The following is a 20395-nucleotide window of genomic DNA, read 5'->3' on the forward strand; positions in this document are numbered from 1 at the left end:
ATATCGGTCCAGTATCATTTATTTTACTACAGTTCTGGATATATGGAGATATTTTAAGTGCATTATTAGTATCATGACATTCTGGATCATTGACTTGTGTTAAAAATCTGATAAAATTCTTTTATTGTTTAATATTTCTGTGTTTGTTTGTATTGAAAGTAAGAGTATTGTTATTGCGAAAATACAATTAAATATCCTTATTATTTTAGGGCCATATTGCCCAGTGTATTCAATTTATGATGACAAATATAATAAAAAAAGCACATAAAATACATGAATCATTTATGGCCAGTGATGGGAATAACATCGTTGAAATAAACAGCGTCACTAACGCCTCTAACCTATAAAGTATTTCCTAAGTTCTGCTGGACCTATTTAGGCAATGCTACACCATTAAGAACCCCTGATGTGTAATACATTATTGGTGGTAATCTCTAGGCACCTTTCAATTTGATTTGATTATGATTCATAGCTCCGATGCAATTATAAAACGATTATCAATGCATCTTGATGCATCTTTTTCTTCTGTACAGGATTTCTTTTTTCTCATTGCATGAGCATGTCAAAAGAACGCTGTACTAGAACTGTGCTAGCGTCTTCAGATGTCTTGTTTTCTCCTGAAGTCTTCTCTTTACATTACTGAGATACTGATACACCTACCTCCCTGGAGAATGTTCTACTTTTGGTTGGATGTTGTGCAGGGTTTTACTTCACCCCCTTTTTGTTGGTTTTTGTGTCTCACTTAGACTTTCAGTCTAATGATGGTCTGTTTTACCAATGAGAGTACCTTTAACCACATGTTGTGGGTTCACAGTAGCTTCCAAATAAAAATGTCACACCTGGAATCAACTCAATACCTAGTTATACCTAATTAAGCGATGATGGATTAATAAAGGAATAGCCCATGAAATAGCATTTAAGATAATTTGTCCATTAATTTGTACCCTCTAAATTGAGGAGGCTTTGTAGAACTCCTTTATAGGATATTAGGATACTCATTAATTTTATTAATTAGTTTGCACTTGTGGTGCACTCAGTAATAGGCTTTTCCTGAACTGGAGCATGTGTTCAAACAGTGCAGTAAGATGTACAGGACAGGGAGACTCCATAGCTGAGAATTACTCACTGGTCTTGTTGATCTGCAGACCAACATCAAACAACACTGTAAGCATGGTGTTCTGCTCTCTATGTTCAGTACTCCAATATTTATTCATTGTACTGCAATCAAATACAATATGAAATAACTTCAGTGTAAAATTTTAAGGTGAACAATAAAAAGGACCAAGAAAATATTACACTCAGATGCTTCTGCTAAATGACTGTAACCTAATTCAGCAGGATGTTACTCCGTGGTTGCATCACAACTCAATAAAATACAGGTTTAAAATTCACCACAATATTATGTAGATGACTTTACAGAATATTCAACATTCAATTCAAAAACAATGAGTGTTTTCTTTTAATCACAAGCTTGGTCCACAAGGAATAGAATGGATGTACTGTAATGGACATTTATCAGTTTTTCTGCCATGGAAATGGACAGCGTGTTTTCACAAGCGTGTCAATCCTATCAGGCAGAGATTCCTCAGTTAAGCTTGAGTAATGCGTGTCTATTTCAGCATTTCACCTGCTGTTCCAGTCTGAGAATTAGGTCTGAGGTCTGGTGATTTCTGCTGGTCAGTCAAAATGTCTCGGTGCTCCATCATGTGTTATACCAGCCACACAGAGCCTACAGTTGTTATCCTGGAATGTGGGAGTGTCAGTGCTGTGTTCTGCTTGGACAAGATGAGCAGAGTTTATAGACTAAAATAGACGGGAACGATCCAAATGACTTAACTGGTCTGAAACTGTTTAGATGCTAAAGCAATTAAAGGTCAGGCTATTAATTCTGAAAGTTCTTATTTGATGAATAAATATAAATGTAAATTTTAAAATGTAAAGGTAAAGGTATATCATTATAAACTAAGTTTTTGGCTGTTCACACTGTCAGACACTAAAAAGCGAATTATTTTTTATTTATTAAGTCTAATATGTATTTTTTTCCTAATCATTATCTGTCTTAGTACACATGCATGCTGTTAAATGTTATATTCATTTTTGTAATTTTTTTTTATACTGCTTGACGTGTATTCCTTTAAAAGATCTACCATAATACTGCGTTTAGTTTAAGGTTTACTTTTTTTTTTTTAACAAACATATTTTTGTACTAAGATACTATTACTTTAATAAATCAACAGCACAAACATATTGCAAACATATGAGTTTATATTAGGTAATTTAGTTCCTTTTATTTTCTTTCAGTGTAAAAGAAGTCAGCTGTAAAACACATTTCTTTCTTTCTCTTTCTTCTTTAATGAATATCAGTGTAATAATCAACACAGATGTTGTGTCTCTATTTTGGTCCAGTTCTGGTGAAATTAAATAAGGATTTGTTAAAGATGCATAAAGTACAATAAAAAAAAGAACCAACAACCAGTTTCTCAAAACTTAAAACAAGATAGACATATTTAATAGTGACAATCTGAACAAATAAGAATTAAAAGGAATTAAAAACTTGTTTACAACATGAAATAAAATAAATTAAAATCCTATTTAAAACCCACAAAAGCTGGCTGTTACTTCATAACGTGAACAATGAAAACAGAAGTGGTGATTTATATTTTATCAGTGCACTAAAACACAGAGACACAACAGAAAATTAAAACTATATAAAAGGGTAAAATATGTCAGTGCTACACAAACAGAAACAGCTCCAGTGTTTTGGAATGCAGGTGCTGGGCGAGGTTTTTGATGCGACACAGGCGGACGTTTTGTGAATCTCCGGCTCCGTACACTCTGTAAATGTGATACTTATCCTTCTCTTTCAGTGCAAAGTCCAGCTCATTGGCTGACAAGTGGATGAAGTGCCGCTCCCGTTTCACTGTGGTCTTGACTTCCACAAACACCTCTCGTGTGCCGTTCTGGCCGTTTGCGAAGGTCAGCTTGAAGTCACAAGGTTGGCCGGTTTCACCACTTTGGTTGTACCAGACGACCTCACTGGGTCCGCTGCCGGTGTCTCTCCAGTGTGTGAGGAAAGAGTAGACCAGCTGCTCTCCCCATTTGCCGATATCAGTTGTGTCATCAAAGTCCTCCGCCAGCTGCAGGGATTGAGGCAGGCTGCAGTCCAGCACAAGGTCTTCCAGAACGGCTTCTGCGGTCAATGGTTTGGTCCACACCGCACTGTCCAGTGGAATGAGTGGACGCTGAGGACTGCCTCCCTGGAACTGGCTTGTGATTATCTCTGGAGCTTGAACTGGTTTGTGAACCCTAATCACATACAAACACACACATTTGGAAAAATCAAAGACTGCCTTCATATGCGGAACAAACTGCTAAATAATCAAAATAAAATTTATACATTTAGGAATCTCACTTAGAAAACAATCATTTTCTATATGGTTTATGTTAGACATTTGAATAGTTGTTGGTGGGGCTTAGAGTCACTGAGATTTAAGTCTGAGTATTAATAGTTAAGATATTTTATTAATAATAATAATAATAATAATAATAATAAAGTAAAATTCAGCAGGGGTGTTGCTATAGTATACTAAATGGTTCGTATGACATTGCTATGGTGTTGCTGGGTGGTTACTAATGAGTTGCATGGCAGTTGCCAAGTGTCTGCTATGGTATTGCAAGCTGGGTGTGTTGGTGTTCATATGTAGTTGCAATTGAATATCAAATGGTTGGTCTAGGGTTGTGTAGCCGTTGCTAAAGGTTTAATCAGTGGTCACAAGTGTAAAACTGTCAGATAGTTGGTAGCTGTAAGTGGCTGCTATGGAATTGCTAGGTGGTTTCTTTAATGTTGAGGATTGGTGCTTATTGGTTGGAAACATAACGTACGGCTGTGGAGGTTGTGATGTATGTGGTTCTTCAGTTGCTGGACTGCTCTCAGTTGTTATCTTGTCTGTGCTTAGGTTAGGCGTCTCAGCAGGAGTCGGGCTGGGCTCAGCAGGGGGTTCTTGGCGAATATCCTGGAGAGTCTGTGCTGGTCTTGATTCTGTGGGACCTGGATGATGTTATAGGGATAATACACATTACAGGCTGATTTGGTTCAGCAGAAAAAAAAAAGTTTAAAACACTACAAAACAATACAAAGAAACCCTGGGAAAAAAAAACGCTATATACATGTTTTACTGTCCAGTGTCGATATATAAAAATTTCTGTGGTGAGATATGCAGCAATTATCCAGCAGAATAATAATACTAATATAAATTGCACAATATAGTTATTACTTTAATCTGAATTATTAATCATCATATAATTTTGCCATTATTACTCTAATACTTAATCCAAGTTAATGGCTTTCCAGAAATTTGTAATAGCCTCTTAGTCTCACAAATTAGCAATACAAATCAATTTTATTTTTGGTCGGGTGGAACCACCACCACCACCTAATTCTGTCATTGATGATGTTCTTCTGTCACAGCGACTAACCTGAGTGAGGGGCGCAGCCACTTGCCCTGGGGACAGGAGCACTAGGAGCTCCTGATGGAGTGCTGTGTTGTTGGAACTCTCCCGTATTCCCCTGAGAGCTCACACTGGAGGGGGTCCTCTCTGCTCCAGAGCCCCGCTGAGCTGGAACCGCTGAGGAAGTTGGAGGTGCTGGAGGAGGCCACATCTTCATCACTGCATCCACAGCCTGACTTCCTGCTCCTACATGCACAAAACCAAACAGGAAAGACACGTAAAAGGTAATATATTGACTAGTTATATGACTTCTAATTGAATGGCTACTGTTAATTGTTCTGTTACAAACTAAAATGAAAGACATGAGACAATCTAAATTATTTTAACACATCTCACTTAGAAAGGGTCACTGAGATTTGTTTGAGTATTAATATTGAAGATATTATGTAAATATAATAAATAAAAGTGAAAATATTATCAAAATATTTTTGAATGCACATTTAAATAGAGCAATCTTAAGTATCTCATTTTTGTAAATATATATTTTTTTATGGGACACTGACAATATGACACTTTGATGCAATGCAAAGTAATCAGTATACAGCTTGTATAACTGGGTGAATTTGCTGTGCCCTCAAAATAACCCAACACACAATTTGATGAATATCCCACCTCTGTTCTTTCGCAGCATTTAGAAATACAGCGCTTTTAACAGATGCTACCATCAGGCTTAAAAATACTAGTAATGAAGGCATATCATAGCTATGTGTATACTTTGAGCTTATCAATGGTGTAAAAATAATGATTTCTTCGCAAAAGCGCTGTATTTCGGTATGCTGGTGGTGAATGGAGGTGGGCTATTTGAGTGTGTTAAATCTTGATATAGAGTATGATTTTTTTTTTTTGTCAGAGTCCATTTCACAGCAGAGTTCACCTTTAATGGCTAAATTACTGGTAACAAAAGTGAGTACACACCCCTATGTAAAAATGGCTAAATTGTGCCCAGTGTTTCTATTTTGTGTGGCCACTATTATTTTTCAGTTTTGCCATTTTCACTTAGGAGTGTACTTACATTTGTTGCAGGGGTGTAGACATTAATGGTTGTTTGTCGAGTTATTTTGGGGGCAGAGCAAATTTACAATGTTACAACTGTACATTATTACAAGTATTATATCTTCAGATTTGTCCTATAAAATTTACTAAAATATGAGGAGTGTACTTACTTTTGAGAGATAATAATAATAATAATAATAATAATAATAATAATGTCATCTTCTATAATGTCATCTGTATTAATAGACATTTTATGCATGGTCTACAACAACCCTGTACCTGTGCTGCTCCCTCCTGTTTTACCAAGCGATGCTCTGGGAGGCCAGCAGTGCAACTTATCATCTTCATCCTCCTCAGTCTTCTTCTCTACTTCCTGCACACTTGCAGCTCCAGATGCGAGGCTGGTGGGCACTGCCAAGAGAATCACCAGCCATCAACACAGCTTAATCATCAGCAACAGTGTAAGAGCCTGTCCTCATACTTACTCAGTGTTTAGCTAAATCTAATATTCTAATGTTGGGTTTCTCTGTGTGCAGTATGGATTGTGTATGTATGTATATGTGCAGTGTTATGGTAATAATTGCTGTTAGGGTTACATATATTACTGTCAATGTTAATGTGTGATCAATTCAGAAACTTTAAATATGCTGTTTTTTTTTTGTTACACAGAATATCACGTCACCACAACTGGCTGCTACTGCTTTCTGTAATTTTGTAAAAAAAAAAAAAAATTGTAGTATTTAGCTATGGAAACACTGCATGGTTTACTACTGACGAGTTCAGAAGGTAGGTTACCTTTTTAATTTATGATACATGTTTTTTTTATTTTTTATTATTATTTAAGCTACATTTCCTCCATTAAAATTCTTGATTATTTATGTCCCTCTCCCAAAGATACAAGGATACCGGCATAAAAATCATGAGACAGAAACAAGTATCAAGTCCAATGACCTTTGGCGTGTCTCTAGAAAGCTAAAACTACTGTACTGACCTGTCTCCAGCATTAAATGGGCATGGCATTTCTGTCAGACTCTGTCGGTCACAATTATTACCACCCACTGCGCTGTCCACTGTGTGTGGTAATTCATTTTATGATGTATTTACGGTATTTACCGGACACTGTGGATCAAGAAATGTTCATTTCTGTTCCATAAATCTGCACACTCTATCAGACCTGATAATTCAGGTCTCTTTGTCATGAGCTCTCTGGCCAGTCCTCAACCTCACTCACAAGACAAAACCTAAAAACTTTACGATCAGTTTACCAACTGCTGTCCCATGACTTTCTGCATTTTAGGTGTATTTCAGTGCTATATTTTGCAGCCCTAGTTGTTGTATGTATGGCTGTTGTTTAGCTAAAGCATGCATGTGCATAAAGCGTACAGGAGGGATGTTCCCCTTTGCTGTCTTGAAACTAAGGCAACAGCTGCGCTTTCATGCCAGCAAGCACAGCGATGAAACAAATCCCTATTAGCATATGTAGCCCGCGTGTCCACGTGCATGCATGAATGGAAGATGAAAAGGAGGGAAAATAACAGACCGCTGGAAAAGACTAGGAGAATTCTGGGATTAAAGCAGCAGTGCATGTCTGAATTGCAAATGTGTCACAGATGCGACTTCAAAACCATGAGAAACATCAAGAGAACATGCTTGAACCAGGCTTGAACTTACCAATGGGATCTGGCTTGAGCACCACTGGCGCAGGAACCTCCCACTGCTCTTCATCCTCAGGAAGCTCCTGAATGTCCTTTCTGTCCAGGAATCTTCTCAACCCAGCTTTATCCTGGATCAGACACAGACAAAACAGATTATTCATAAAAAATCTGAAAAAAAGGCAATGGCTCACACTGTCTCACTGTGTGCTTTTGTGTTATAAATGTTTTTGAGATTTGACTGAAGAGAAATCTGACAGCTCAACACTGTGCAACCGATTGCTGAAACAAAGGAACACACAGCCATGTAGCTTATCTCTTCCAGACATTTCCGTCTATGGTCCCCTGATGTGCTAATTAGAATGTCTTAAAGTGCGTCCGTTCAATCAGCACATCAGTTCCAGTTGCCAGGCGGCTGTGACAAATCCCCCAGAGACATGACCCACTAATGCAGAGCGCCTTTCTCATCTGTAGAGCCATGGCTGGGATGACTCACCTGTGTGCCGAGGAGCCAGGCACCCATCTCTGCCTCCTGCACATTAACTCGTGGCTTTAGGACCAGTAGTTAAGATTCTCAACATTATGGGTCCTCGTTATTACCTTTCTTAATAGCTGCCATGACCTTGTTTTATCATTAGTGACTCATCCAGCTGCACAATGAATAGGAAGTGGAGCCTAGATTCAGGCAGTGCAAATACTGACTTATATTATCAATAGCCGATGCTGATTAAGATGGGCCATCTATCTGTGTAACTGTGAATTGTTCCATATATCCATTTATTTACTTATATATAATATATACTCACAGGATAACACCTAATAATGTACACATTGTAAATGTAAACATGGGTGTTTACATATTGCTATTCCATGACACACAGATGCAAGTGTCCCCAATACATCATGGGATAGCAGTATGTAAATGTTTGTGAGGTGTTCTCCTGTAAGTATGTACTATAGAAATAAAAAAATGCCAGGATATCAAAGAGGGTAGTATTAACAGTCTAACAGTTCCATCTGTGACATTAGAGTACGAATGCAGATGATTAATGTCTGTCGTGTTTCATAGATTTTAAAACACACCTTTTACTTTTCAGGTGTTGCAACAATGTTTTCAGAGAACATTTCTTATTTTAGTGCTGAGAGTGACAATGTAAATAGAATTTTTAAAGGATTTAATTGGGTGTACTTACACCAATGCTTGTAACAAGGCCTTCAACAAAGTGCTCCAGCTCCTTTGCCAAGTTTTTTTCAGATGTGAACAGTTTCACCAGCTCTCTGCAATCAGACAAATGCAGCCACTCATAAGAGAATTATTAATTTAAGTTATATTACAGTGTTTACTGTAATGTCCAGATTTTCTTCTGAAGTAAATGTATGACTATTTAGTCAATTTATGATTATAATACAATAGCACTGCTGACGTAACTGTGATACTAAAATTACACTGATGGGGTAAATGATACTGTATTTTGTTTATATATGAATAAAACTCCACTGCTAAGTTTAGTGTGCTTTGTTGGTTTGTCTGCCGAGATATGTTACATGTTGCATAAATAGATAAACAGTAGTTTTTTAATTGAATTGTGATTTTTTTTTTTTTTAAAGCAAGAGAAATTTTGTATGGTTTTGGGCAAAATGTTACATTTTAGTGCATCCCTAGTTTCTAGTGTTAAACAAAAAGAAAAAAAGAAGAGAGTGCGAGCAGATGCTGTACCTGCCGATGTCCAGTTTGGGTAGCTGATGGTCCTTCTGAATATATAACTCCTTCCTGTCTTTCAGCAAGCATATGATGTCCTCGCTCTCTAAAATAGGCTGCTCGTCTGGCTGCTCCAGACGGTAATAAATGTAGAGTTTTCCAACCTACAATAAAACACAATCCATTTTATTCAGTCCTCCAGGTAAAGTGCATGATGCAAGAGTGAGCAATGACTCAGCAGCCTCTGGAACTAAGCCAAGAATGGCAAACGTCTAGATATTGATGGAGCAGAAGGACAAAGCACACCTACCTGACCAAAACTCAGTGACTGGATCTCCTGGGCAATGCCATTCTCTTTCAAGTCTTCATATATTTCTCCCAGCTCCTCGTGGTGGTAGATGAACCTCTGAATATATGGGATAAGGTCGTGGACGAGAGCCTGCATGACTGGGCACGGCCTGTAGTTTTCAGTCTGAGCTTCAGTGGTCACACAATGGGAAAGTTTCCTTATCCCACAGATCTCCAGAAACAGCTCTCGGTCTCGCTCACTGAAAGCTGGCTTCTCCTCGTGCAGCTTACCTGAGAAATACATACAATTCAATTCAAATTTATTGATATAATGCTTTTCATAACAGATATTGTCACAAAGCTACTTTACACTTTACAAAGATCTGTGTCTGAGCTCTTTTGAGCAGGTTGAATGTAACAGTAGCACTGAACACCCTTGGATCTAAACACATTTTTTATTTGTACCCCTACATCCTTTACGTCCCTACATAACCTTTATTTGCATAGGTTAAAATCCTTCCCCTAGTGCACTGTGGGTCACCCTGCCAGTCTGTTGTAATAGCAGAGAAACGGTAAGTGCTGCCCGATTTGAGGTGGAAGAGGGAAAATAGCAATCAATAAACACTAATAATGAAATGAGCCTCTAAAAGATCTGCACAAAATAGAGGTAGGGCTAAGTGTAAAATGGGTTTGGGCCTTGGTGTCTCTTTTTAAGGTACCAAAAAAAAAGCCAATATATGTTACAATAACTGGACAAAAAGCTGTCATGTTGCTTCAGCATCGACCCTTGGTTTCCCATTAAATTGAATATAAAAGACTAATGCTTATACCAATAAGAGCTGTCAGATCAGAAAACAACCACAGCATGGAATAAACCTTCAAGTCTATTGCTGCTATTTAGCCTAAATCTCAAATGGATTACTACTGCCTAGATAGTGCACTACATAGCTCATGATAATAGGGGCTTCTGTATCTTCCTGCAAGATCTTGCAAGACTTCAAAGGACTTGTGGGCCTCTTCACAATATCTCAAAATGTCAGTGCAATGCAAATAAATAATAATGTATTTAAAAAGTATAATAGTAACTGAATAATTTACATACAGGTAAACAGCTAAATAATCAATGAGAAAGTAAGAAACGTATTCTAAATATCACGTGAACAACATATGGATTGTAAATTATTACACAATAATGTGCACTATTTGTTAGAGAAATGGATTTGTAGATAATATAGTTAATCATCTTTTGTATAGGTAGGTGTATGTTTATAGACGGTATTTCTATTTTACTGTGCTGTCTGTAGCAAAGCACAGCACTACTAAAATTAAGGTTCTATATTAACATATATATTTAATTTCTTGTTTTGTGTTTATTAAAAATACACAGACTGCTTAACAACAAAATTAAAGTGACCTGATGTCCACTATAATTTAATTTTGTCTAATTTTTAATCTAATTTTTGAAGAAAATTGACTGCAGGTGGGCTGAACTAAAATGTATACTCTGCAGGTAGGAGCAGGACATATGCTGTATGATTAAAAAAAAAATAAGTCCTGAACAAACCTTTAATTCCAATCTGTGGAACATCTATTGCAATATTTGGGTGCTAAAGTTCACATTAAGTCATTTTTTAAGCTTTACCTCTTGGTCCAGCTGGTTTAAGCTTGTTTTTGGATTGAATGTTTGCTGTTTTCCTCTGTGCCGAGGGCAGGTTGAGTAGACAAACATCACTGTGAGATTTGAAGATCTTCTCCAGGCTCGGATCATCTGATATCATGGGCTTGCGTGCCAGCGTGACCCAGACCTGGGTTTTGGTAGGGAACACCCGCTTGTAAGACACCATTTCTGTCAGAAATTGCAGGAGACAAAAAAATGAGTGTCTGTCTAAAAAACCTCATCTTTATGTGCCTGTATATTTTTGCACATGCTCATAAGAGCTGTGCAGTGCTGTGACAAGTATTTGCCTTTTTACAATGAGTTCTGTTTTTGTGTATTAGTAAAATTTTCAGGTTTCTGATCATCCAACTAACTTTATTTTAAGATAAAGAAAGACAACCCAAGTAAATAAACTGTAGCTTTTCAATTTTTAAAAAGATAAAAATGTATTTAATACCAATCCTGTCATCCATGGAAAAAAAAAAAACCCTCAGCCATTAAATCAGCGTGCATCATGTGTGTGTTGCCTAAAGCGTGTACCCATAATACAGATGTAGCATCAAGAAATTAAACAGAAACATCTGAGTATATTCCTTTAAATTTGACTTAAAAAACACAGTCATACAGAGAGAGTTCAGATAAAAACAGCAGTTAATAAATAGCATCATCATAAACTCACCTTTCAAAGACCTGCAGTAATGCCTGTCTAATTCAATGTCTTGGTCTTGCTCTCCAGGCATATTTATTTTACATTTTTCAGCTTTTGTAAAAAGAAGCAAAACACAAGATGTCAAAACAATTCTTTTCAGGAAATCAATACTCATGGACGGCTGTATTTTTAGGGAGATACTGCAGGCAACACTCACCCAGTCGGGCAAAAAGAATGGAGATATCCTGAAGAACCTCTCCTGTAGGAATCGGTGATGACTCACAGATAACATCCAGGAGGTCCACATACTGCCTCATAGATGGACTGCGCTCAACATTCAGAGACTAGAGGAAGAGGAACAAGACCAGTAAAACAAATCAGTTCCATTTTTTTTCCTAATAATAATGATTTCATTCCATGTTTATTTCTCTACTACCAATGATTCCATTAATAAAACAGATTGAACAGTACATGTTCTAATCTAAAGACTTACCATGAACAGTTCTTTCATGTTCTGTAGTGGGTGATAAAATGGAGACAGAACTATTGGCTCTCGGACTCCGCTCTCCGGCCTGCGGATCAACTCTTTATATCTGACAAACATGCCTGTAGGATCGCTCCAGCACACGTCCTTTAAATGATAGAAGTGTCCAGAACAACACTCGTCCTTCCTGTAGGTGTTAAAAATAAAAGGCAGTAATGTTTCATTTCTTTAATTATATATTTTTACGATACATTATTTTCTCATTTCTTTTAAGTGTATATATATTTATACTTTTAAGAATATTTTAAAAATATAAAATATCAAAAAAATATTTTAAGAATATTTTAATTTTATTGTTATTATACTATATTATTATCTACTGTTATTAAATTATCCTTTGTCTCAATTTTTACTCATCAATTTTATTGTAAAGCATGTTAAGCTGCATTCTGTGCATGAAAGGTGCTCTATAAAACATTTATATGTGAAATTATTTAGAACAAATAGATTTAACAAAGTTTCTTCTGCAGTAGAGAATCAATAAAGCATTTTTTATTTGTGTGCTCCTGGGTGATTCTGGCAGGACGCATTTAGAACATATGATTCCCTGAGCTGGGTTTGAACGTGACCCTGCTGCCTAGACAGTGAAAACTTTACTTTACAACAGTCAGTCACCTTTAGTAGTGAAATGAGGGAGGCTAAAAGCTCAGCGATATGTACAAGACATTCAGCGGCAGCACGTGTTGCCTCTCATGACAGAGCTGTATAATAATAAATAAAGTGTGAAGGATCTACAGGCCCAGCTGCAACATATGTGGGCAAATGTGCTGCAGGACCCCTTTCCAAACTTTTGTTTAGTGTTTAGTTTTCCCCAGTACACCTATCCTCAGCATTCTAATCGCTTCCATGTATCATCATTACACTCAGTTTTTTAAAATAAATGTTTAACAGAAAATGATAAAACAATCTATATACTGGGAAATGTGATGAAATCTTTAATTTAGTTAAACCAAAAGTCTAACTGCAAGCATGCATTGTGCTGGCTGTTTTATTTTTGAGACTTTAAAGTTTACTGCTCACTCCATGTTTTGGTCTGAGGGGTGGGCTGAGTGCAGTCCTGACCTCTCCTTAAACTGTAAAAGCAGTCAAGAACCACCACCTGAGTCCACCAGCAGTGCCTACAGTGTACTTAAAAAAATAGGAATAAGAAGAAGAGAAAGAGAGTGAGACTTACCTGTCGTACTCGATGAAGACAGCGGGCGAGTGCTGGAAGAGCTCTTTGAGCTGTGCGGAGGAGCACTCGGCCTGCAGGTAACAGTAAACATAGTAGATGTGCTGGACGGTCGTGCTGAAGTCCGCCCCCTCGGCCTCACCAGTCTCCTTCTCCTCAGTCGCCTTTGTGCACCAGAGCTTCAGATAGCCCACCATTTCTTCCACCTTCACACTGTGCCTCATCCCTGCACACACACCAGGAGATAGGGATTGAATTCATCGCTTTCATAACAGTAAAGACACTCTGACCTTAAAACCAATGCTTACATGTGTTACAATATAAGCAAGTAGACATAAGGGATTCTGAATTTACAGCAGGGTTGTACATTTTATCATTGCATGAAGGGGATTATAGCAAAAAATAAATAAAACAATTCATGCAACATGCAACCGTGCACTTCATTTACTACAGCAGCTTTACTATTCAAAAACTTGTCAACAGGCTCACTGGCACCACCTGCTTACCCACAGCTCTGGAGAATTCGCTAGGAGCCAAATCGATGTAATGAACGTGAGCTCCCAGAAGTCTGTGCACCTCAGCAGAAAAGAGGTACACTGTGTTAGGGCACAAGTAGGTCACGGTGCGTCCTCCCTCCAGCACAGGTCTGAACGCAGGCACCCAGGCCAGCTGGGTCAGGGAGTGATGGAACGAGGACCTGGTGTCTCTCAAAGGTCTGCTCTCACCGTCCAACACCTGAGCGCTGAGATACTGAGAATATTTCTCCCTGAAAAACAGACAGATCATGATTCATGCATCACAGTGGAGCCAATAGTAATCCAGTATACTGCATGAAGCTGTACTAAACGTGAATCATTATACTACTAAGCTATCACCACATTACAATTTTTTTTTGTTTGTTTTTTGCGTAAATAATTTTACCCCTAGGATAATGACCTATGTGACTTATGCAGCTACCTTTACTGAACTAATTTCCACAATTTAGAGCTTGTCCCCAGGCTATAGGCTATAAACATTGTGTAGTTATTTAGTTTTATTACTAAGTCTGCATTTTTGGTCTGAATTTTAGTCAGTAAAATAGCTAAATCCATATATAAATAAATCCATAAAGCTATCTAGAATCATTAGACAGATTGTTGCTGTTAAAATGTTAAAAATGTTTTCTGTGTTTTGAAGTAATATTTTTAAAAGAATGAATCAGGATTATGTCTGGTTGGTTCTTCTGCTCAACTGTATGATAAACTATTCTCTTGAATATAATTATTTTTATAGCTCAGTTAATATAAATCCTGTAAATAAAATAATTTGTAAGTATTTACAGTTGTGGTCAGAAGTGTTTAGGCTACATTCACACAACAGGCAAAAAATAAAAATCCAAGCATTTTTGTCATATGTGACATAATTGCAAAAAACACTGAATTTCACATTTCACATCAGTTCCAGTTTGGGTCTTTTATGTTACACCAACTAAGACTTACATCCATCATAAATGAGTACAGCGAAGAAAGAAAAATACAATAACAATAAGTGGCTGATACTTCTAAATGTATTATTGCTTGCATCCAGACAAGCAGGTCACATTAAGTATTGCTCTTTTGTGCATGTGCGTCAGTTTATGAGCGTGGACTGTTTTGATGAATGTCAGATACATAGTAGCTCACATCACATTAAAAAGATAGTGTGAACAGCCTGAAATAAACATCAGATTTGGTGAAAAAAAAAAATAGATTTGGGTCACAACTGTTGTGTAAATTTTGCCTCAAAGACGGGTTTGAATCTGCCTTTTCACTTCATCTTTTCCTCCCATTTGGCTTGTGTACAAATGTGGTATGAATCACGATTTTCCCAAATTTTAACAGCAAAATGTTTTTTTAAAGGCTTTAACACTATGGGCACTTTAACATGTTTAATGAAGATTTATGGAGCATAAACAGTGTGTGTGTATGTGCTGTGCTGTGTGTGTGTGTCCTGGTCTGACTGGCTGATGAGTCATATGCTACAGCAGGGACAGGCTGAGGGGGGTGAAGTGCTCGCTGAGAGCGATGCTAAAATGCACATTTCATGAGGTCATCAGGAGCCTGCAAAAGTTGCCACTACAGTGAATTCTAGAATCAGCTTTGCTGCTGGTGGTTAAAGCAGCAGTCCTTTTTCTTTTAAACTGAAAGCAGTAGTATTCCTGAGTGTGGAGAGGACAACATATGCTAATAAAATAAATGGCATCAACATGCTTCTGCTACCATCCCTGCAAAGTCTGTTATATATTTAATCTAAAAACATATAGTGTGCTCTGGTAGGTTTTTCCAGGAGTTGTTTAGGCTATGACGGCTTTTGATGGTTACTGAAAAAGTGTGGTACTTCCAATGACGCTGATACAGGAGCTAGTGGCGAACATAGAGACATCAGAACGGCAAATGTTTACTTGCTCATTGTTAAACCAAAGAACCACAGAATTAGAACTGAAGTGAGGTGGAAATATAAAGCTAAAAAAAAAAAAACTCAGCTCACTGAAGTCACTAAATCATTTTAAACTTTCAGACAGCCTGTTTTTATTTTATTTTTATTCTCTTAGTTTTTTTATTTTCTTTTAATTTCTTTGTGCAATTACACATTCTGACACACTTACAGACTGTCACTTTACGAAAGGCCATTAATAAGAACTACAGAACTGCACGCAGGAGACCACACAGTTCAATGAACTCTCAGAAACTAAAGCTCAGGCTCAACACAGCTGTGTTCTCACAGCTGCAATGTGTTGCTGCATTTGTTACGTCTTTCTTAAGGGTCAGCACTTTCCGAGAATAGGAGCCGAGTCTACTCCTGTTTCACTTCTATCACAATACAGAGCAGCTGAGAGCAAGGCAACAACGAGGAAAGGACATTAAATAGATTGCACAAATCCACAATGAGCTTCACACTGATTTCCAGCCTGAAAGTAACCCAGTAACAGCGCAGAGCAATAGTTCTCTTCAATCTAAGCTTATGAGATCAGAGGGGATAATACACTGACAATGGCCCCATTACTATCCAGCCAACTGTTTAACACGGTTCTTTGGAAGGGAGGGAGACTCTTAGCCACCAGCAGGGGGATGGAGGACATTTCAGCAGTTATCTACACAACTAGGCCAGTAGTGTGAGAAATGTGGACTGGAGAATCAGAGTAGATACAGGACGCAATCAACAGATTGCCCAGAACACAAATGGATTTGCTTCACAATGAGCCACAGTTTGTGTGGATTAGGGGAAAGCTAGCAGGCAGACAGCAGTGCTGGTGTATCTGTTCTTAGATTGGAGCTATAAGGACTCAAAATGTGAGCGCAAAACATGGTGTACTTTTATGTCAGTTTTTTTTTTTACTATAATAATTGTGTCTGTTGAAATCATGTATTCACAGTACAGATATGGGCAAAATACAAAACTTTAATACCATATAGAAAGAAAATCAATAGAGCTTACAGATTTTACAGTAAGCTTGTTGTTCCTGTATTTTGACAAACCAATATTTCATACAAACCTAAATAAACAGTTTTACACAAAGAAAAAAACTTTTAAATACTGAAAATAGGGTCCAACCAGTGTCACTATATTTCCTCTTGCCAATTCAAACAGTATAATCTCCACTAGGTAAAAACAATAAAAAACATCCCTGCTAAATATCATCCCCCACAGAGCCATAAATAATACCAGTGTTTTTGCTTAGTTGAGTCTGTCATAATAGCATAATAGCATAAAAGTTGCGTATGTGTAATGTAGAAACTGTAAAATGCCATCTTTAAAAACAAGTGTATTTACTGTCTGTAGCTATTTAAAAAACTTTTTATGTGATGACTTATGACACTTGAAGACACTTTTTTTAGCTTAACATTTTTTAAAACCTTGTAAGATTTGTAAAGATCTGCAGACACTCTGTGTGCAGTGGGTAGATAGAATACAGCTTTACCTACATGTCATGTGATTGGCTCAGTGAAAATAATAGAACTGTAGATACTGTACTGTATACTGTATTAAGGTGAAAAAGTGTGTTTGACAGGGTGATGATGCGTAGGAACATACAGTGTACAGTGAGAGTGGTGTGTGTGTGTGTGTGTGATGTGTGTGTGAGGCGTGAGTGTGTTACCCCGTGTCCCAGTTGTGCTCCAGCAGGCTGATCAGAGCTTGTCTCTGTTGGAGTTTGATGTGGGTGGGGAGCTGATCTGCTGTGAGCAGGGAGTGGAACTCCTCACAGTGCTGATCCTGAATAACATACACTCCGTCTGCAGGCTTAGCCCACAGCTTGCCTTCTGTGGCCCACGGGCTGGACGCCTTAAAGAGAGACAGGGAGGGAGAGAGAGAGATTAAGACAGAAATAAGTGAAATACAGTACTGAGCAAAAAACAAGACTTCTTGATGAGAGCCAGTTTCATCATTATAATGTTTTTGATGGTCATTAAGCTTAGTTGAGTAGTTCTTTCCATAATATGCATTAGAACATTATTCAAATAGAGCTATTCACTGTATACCACTGTATACCTCTTCACAACTTTACAACTGATGCTCTCAAACACATTAAGAGACAAGGAATCCAAGTAATTAACTCTTGACAAGTTCAGCACAGCTGTTAACTGAAAGCTATTCCTCATAAATCTGACTGAGAAATGACAAGAAGTGTGAAGCTGTCATCTAAGCAAGAGGTGCTACTCTGAAGAATCTAAAATATAAAACATATTCTGGTTTGTTTAACACTTTTTTGTTTACCACATTATTCCTTGTTTTCTTCATAGTTTGGATGACTGTAATATTAATCTATCAACAATAGGGCTGCAACGATTAGTCGATATAATCGACAATGTTAATTATTTTAATTTATCTACTACAAATGTAATCTGTCAACTAATCATTAATTTGTAACACAAAGTGCTGGGGACAGAAATGCAACAAGAGATAAATGAGTGGAAATGGCTCACTTACACAGTTTACACTCAACTTTACTTAACGTTTGTGTCTCCAAAAGTGCCCAAACTCAGCAGATTACATATTTAATCACAAAATATCAGTACTTTCCACGTTTAAACAACATCTTTTTTATTTAAATGCCTTTTAAATCTCATGTTCAGCTGTTTCTGACGTTTTTACAGATGGAGGACATGGCAGAAATAATCGCTGACTAATCAACAAAATAACCATCAGATTATTCAACTGCCAAATTAATCATTAGTTGCAGCCCTAATCTACAATGCAGACAATTTTTAAATAATGGGAAAAAAAATCACATAATGTAAGCTGTGTCCAAACTAAATATATATATATATATATTTATATTTTTCAACAACTCCAAGATCACTGCTTTAACTGTGTGCAGTTACAACATATCACCTTTAAGAATATAAAAAAATATATATTAGCAACTCTTTTAGACTGCAGCTCCAGTTAAAAGCAGCAGTGTTGTCATGGCTGTGGGATAAAGCAGGGTAGTATATCGGTAGCAGAGGGATTAAGGTGGTTAAGCAGTCTTAAATCCAGCTAGCGCACTGCATGAGCTCCTCACTGCAAGCTGCGGTTACACTCTGAGTCGCATGAGGAAGAGTGCAGGATACAGCCGCAGCACTCCGAGCTCCACAGCTCTTCCAACAGGATGAACAGCCTGATAAACACACCACGGAAATGTGGGTCAAACCCACAAGTGCTACAAATCCAGCATACCTTCAAAGACCATCATTTCCTCCATCATGTCTACTCCTCTATACTCTCCCCCATATAAACCCATGTAACTGAATATAAACCCAACTGCTGGGTTTACAACACTAGGCCATTCATTTGGGAGCACAGTGAAAGAACGAGCTGTACGCAGTGGGCAGTAATGACCGGATTATGTGACTGGCCATTGTCTGACACAGTTAATACTGTATTTGAGCTGCTGAAATTTTGGCACTGCTGTCTCGGTTTAACTGGTCACTGGTGTGACTCAGAACTGCTGTCCTTTCATTTGGTTTACTTTGGGGAAAAATGATTCATGATCATGACAGTACTAATGTAAATGTCATTCGTTCCTTACATATCTGCAGAAACGGGGTGTTTTGATACATTATTATAATAAGAAGCACAGAAAATCTGCTGAAAGAATATGAATAATATGGATGCAAATGCAATTTATTACGCAACCAAATACAAAATTATGCCATTACATACAAACAACTTTTATGGATGTGATTCTTGAAACTGATGTTTATTATAAGAACCTAAAGCATCAGGCACATTTTGCCCATGTTGTGCATGAAACTGGAATCAATGTATTCACAATGAAAATAACAAATTTCAGTATGTGTGTGTATGTATTTAGAGACCATATAAAATGAGTAATGATAAATTTTGCACCAGATGTGGCATAAAGTTATTTAAAAGCAGAGTGTAAGACTGGTGGAGGAGAACATGCCAAGATGCATGGAAACTATGATTAAAAACCAGGGTTATTCCACCAAAAAAGTATTTCTGAACTCTCTAAACTTTATGAATATGAACTTTGTTTTCTTTGCATTATTTGAGGTCTGAAAGCTCTGCATCCTTTTTGTTATTTCAGACATTTCTAATTTTCTGCAAATAAATGCTCTAGATCACAATATTTTTATTTTGGAACTTGGGAGAAATGTTGTCTGTAGTTATAATAAAACATTGTTCATTTGCTCAAATATATACCTATAAATAGAAACATCAGAGATTTAGAAACTGAAGTGGTGAGCTGTAAACTGTGTGGCTCTACTGTCTAATCGCTGGACTTATTGTTGGGAGATTGTGGGTTTGATAGCTGCTGATGCCAGAGAAAATTGCAGAAGGTCCAAGTCCTGAAGATCACAGTGTACCTCACTATCTTCAGATGAGCAGGACGACCTGCCCTTTTTCCCCAAACCAAAATTTCTTCTCAGAGCTCCACAGTGTCAAGGCCAAAGTGAATGCCGGCATGCTTCATTAGACTTTGGCCCATTCAGAATTTAGACTGACACTTTACGACCTGCCTGACCAGCCTTCCCCCCCCCCACACACACACACACAACCTCACACACACACAGCTGAGTTACAGCATTTCCTTACCAGTTCTGCAACAGTGAAGGTGTGCTTCTCTTTCCTGAAGATAAGCAAGTCCCTCACCCCCAACTCACTGAACATTTCCCTCCAACCAGACACATCTCCATCATCCCGGAGGTAGCATGGGTCCAGCAGCACCCAGTCCACACCTAAAAAGACAAAAATATTATACCTTGTGCA

The 20395-nt window shown here is 37.6% G+C and overlaps 1 protein-coding gene and 1 long non-coding RNA gene across 12 annotated transcripts in view; one reads left to right on the plus strand and one right to left on the minus strand.

Moving 5' to 3' along the window:
* The window catches only part of LOC107197834 (uncharacterized), a 32738-nt gene extending 20575 nt beyond the window's left edge, over window positions 1–12163 (plus strand). For 6 of the 9 annotated variants that reach the window (XR_007424423.1, XR_007424425.1, XR_007424426.1 and 3 more), the window contains 5 exons: window positions 2868–3295; window positions 4469–4733; window positions 5749–5963; window positions 6172–6288; window positions 6397–7151. This is a non-coding gene — a long non-coding RNA (uncharacterized LOC107197834). Of the gene's footprint in view, window positions 1–2867; window positions 3296–4468; window positions 4734–5748; window positions 5964–6171; window positions 6289–6396; window positions 7153–8251; window positions 8759–10853; window positions 10957–11640 lie in introns of those variants that run through there. The other 3 variants (XR_007424424.1, XR_007424427.1, XR_007424428.1) reach the window with 3 other exon arrangements.
* Window positions 2329–20395, minus strand: part of wu:fj29h11 (uncharacterized) — a 57825-nt gene continuing 39758 nt past the window's right edge. For all 3 annotated transcript variants that reach the window (XM_022667890.2, XM_007257235.4, XM_049464617.1), the window contains 16 exons: window positions 20222–20364; window positions 17277–17461; window positions 13669–13928; window positions 13166–13388; window positions 11941–12118; window positions 11665–11791; window positions 11478–11558; window positions 10784–10987; window positions 9164–9432; window positions 8872–9017; window positions 8348–8432; window positions 7174–7285; window positions 5782–5913; window positions 4477–4695; window positions 3883–4048; window positions 2329–3306 (listed from right to left, as the gene is read on the minus strand). In XM_022667890.2, the coding sequence (XP_022523611.2) occupies window positions 2733–3306; window positions 3883–4048; window positions 4477–4695; window positions 5782–5913; window positions 7174–7285; window positions 8348–8432; window positions 8872–9017; window positions 9164–9432; window positions 10784–10987; window positions 11478–11558; window positions 11665–11791; window positions 11941–12118; window positions 13166–13388; window positions 13669–13928; window positions 17277–17461; window positions 20222–20364 (3104 nt within the window). In that variant the 3' untranslated portion in view covers window positions 2329–2732. The remainder of the gene's footprint in view (window positions 3307–3882; window positions 4049–4476; window positions 4696–5781; window positions 5914–7173; window positions 7286–8347; window positions 8433–8871; window positions 9018–9163; window positions 9433–10783; window positions 10988–11477; window positions 11559–11664; window positions 11792–11940; window positions 12119–13165; window positions 13389–13668; window positions 13929–17276; window positions 17462–20221; window positions 20365–20395) is intronic.

This window comes from Astyanax mexicanus, chromosome 15 (genome assembly GCF_023375975.1).
Source record: "Astyanax mexicanus isolate ESR-SI-001 chromosome 15, AstMex3_surface, whole genome shotgun sequence".
In the NCBI taxonomy this organism is placed as follows: domain Eukaryota; kingdom Metazoa; phylum Chordata; class Actinopteri; order Characiformes; family Acestrorhamphidae; genus Astyanax; species Astyanax mexicanus.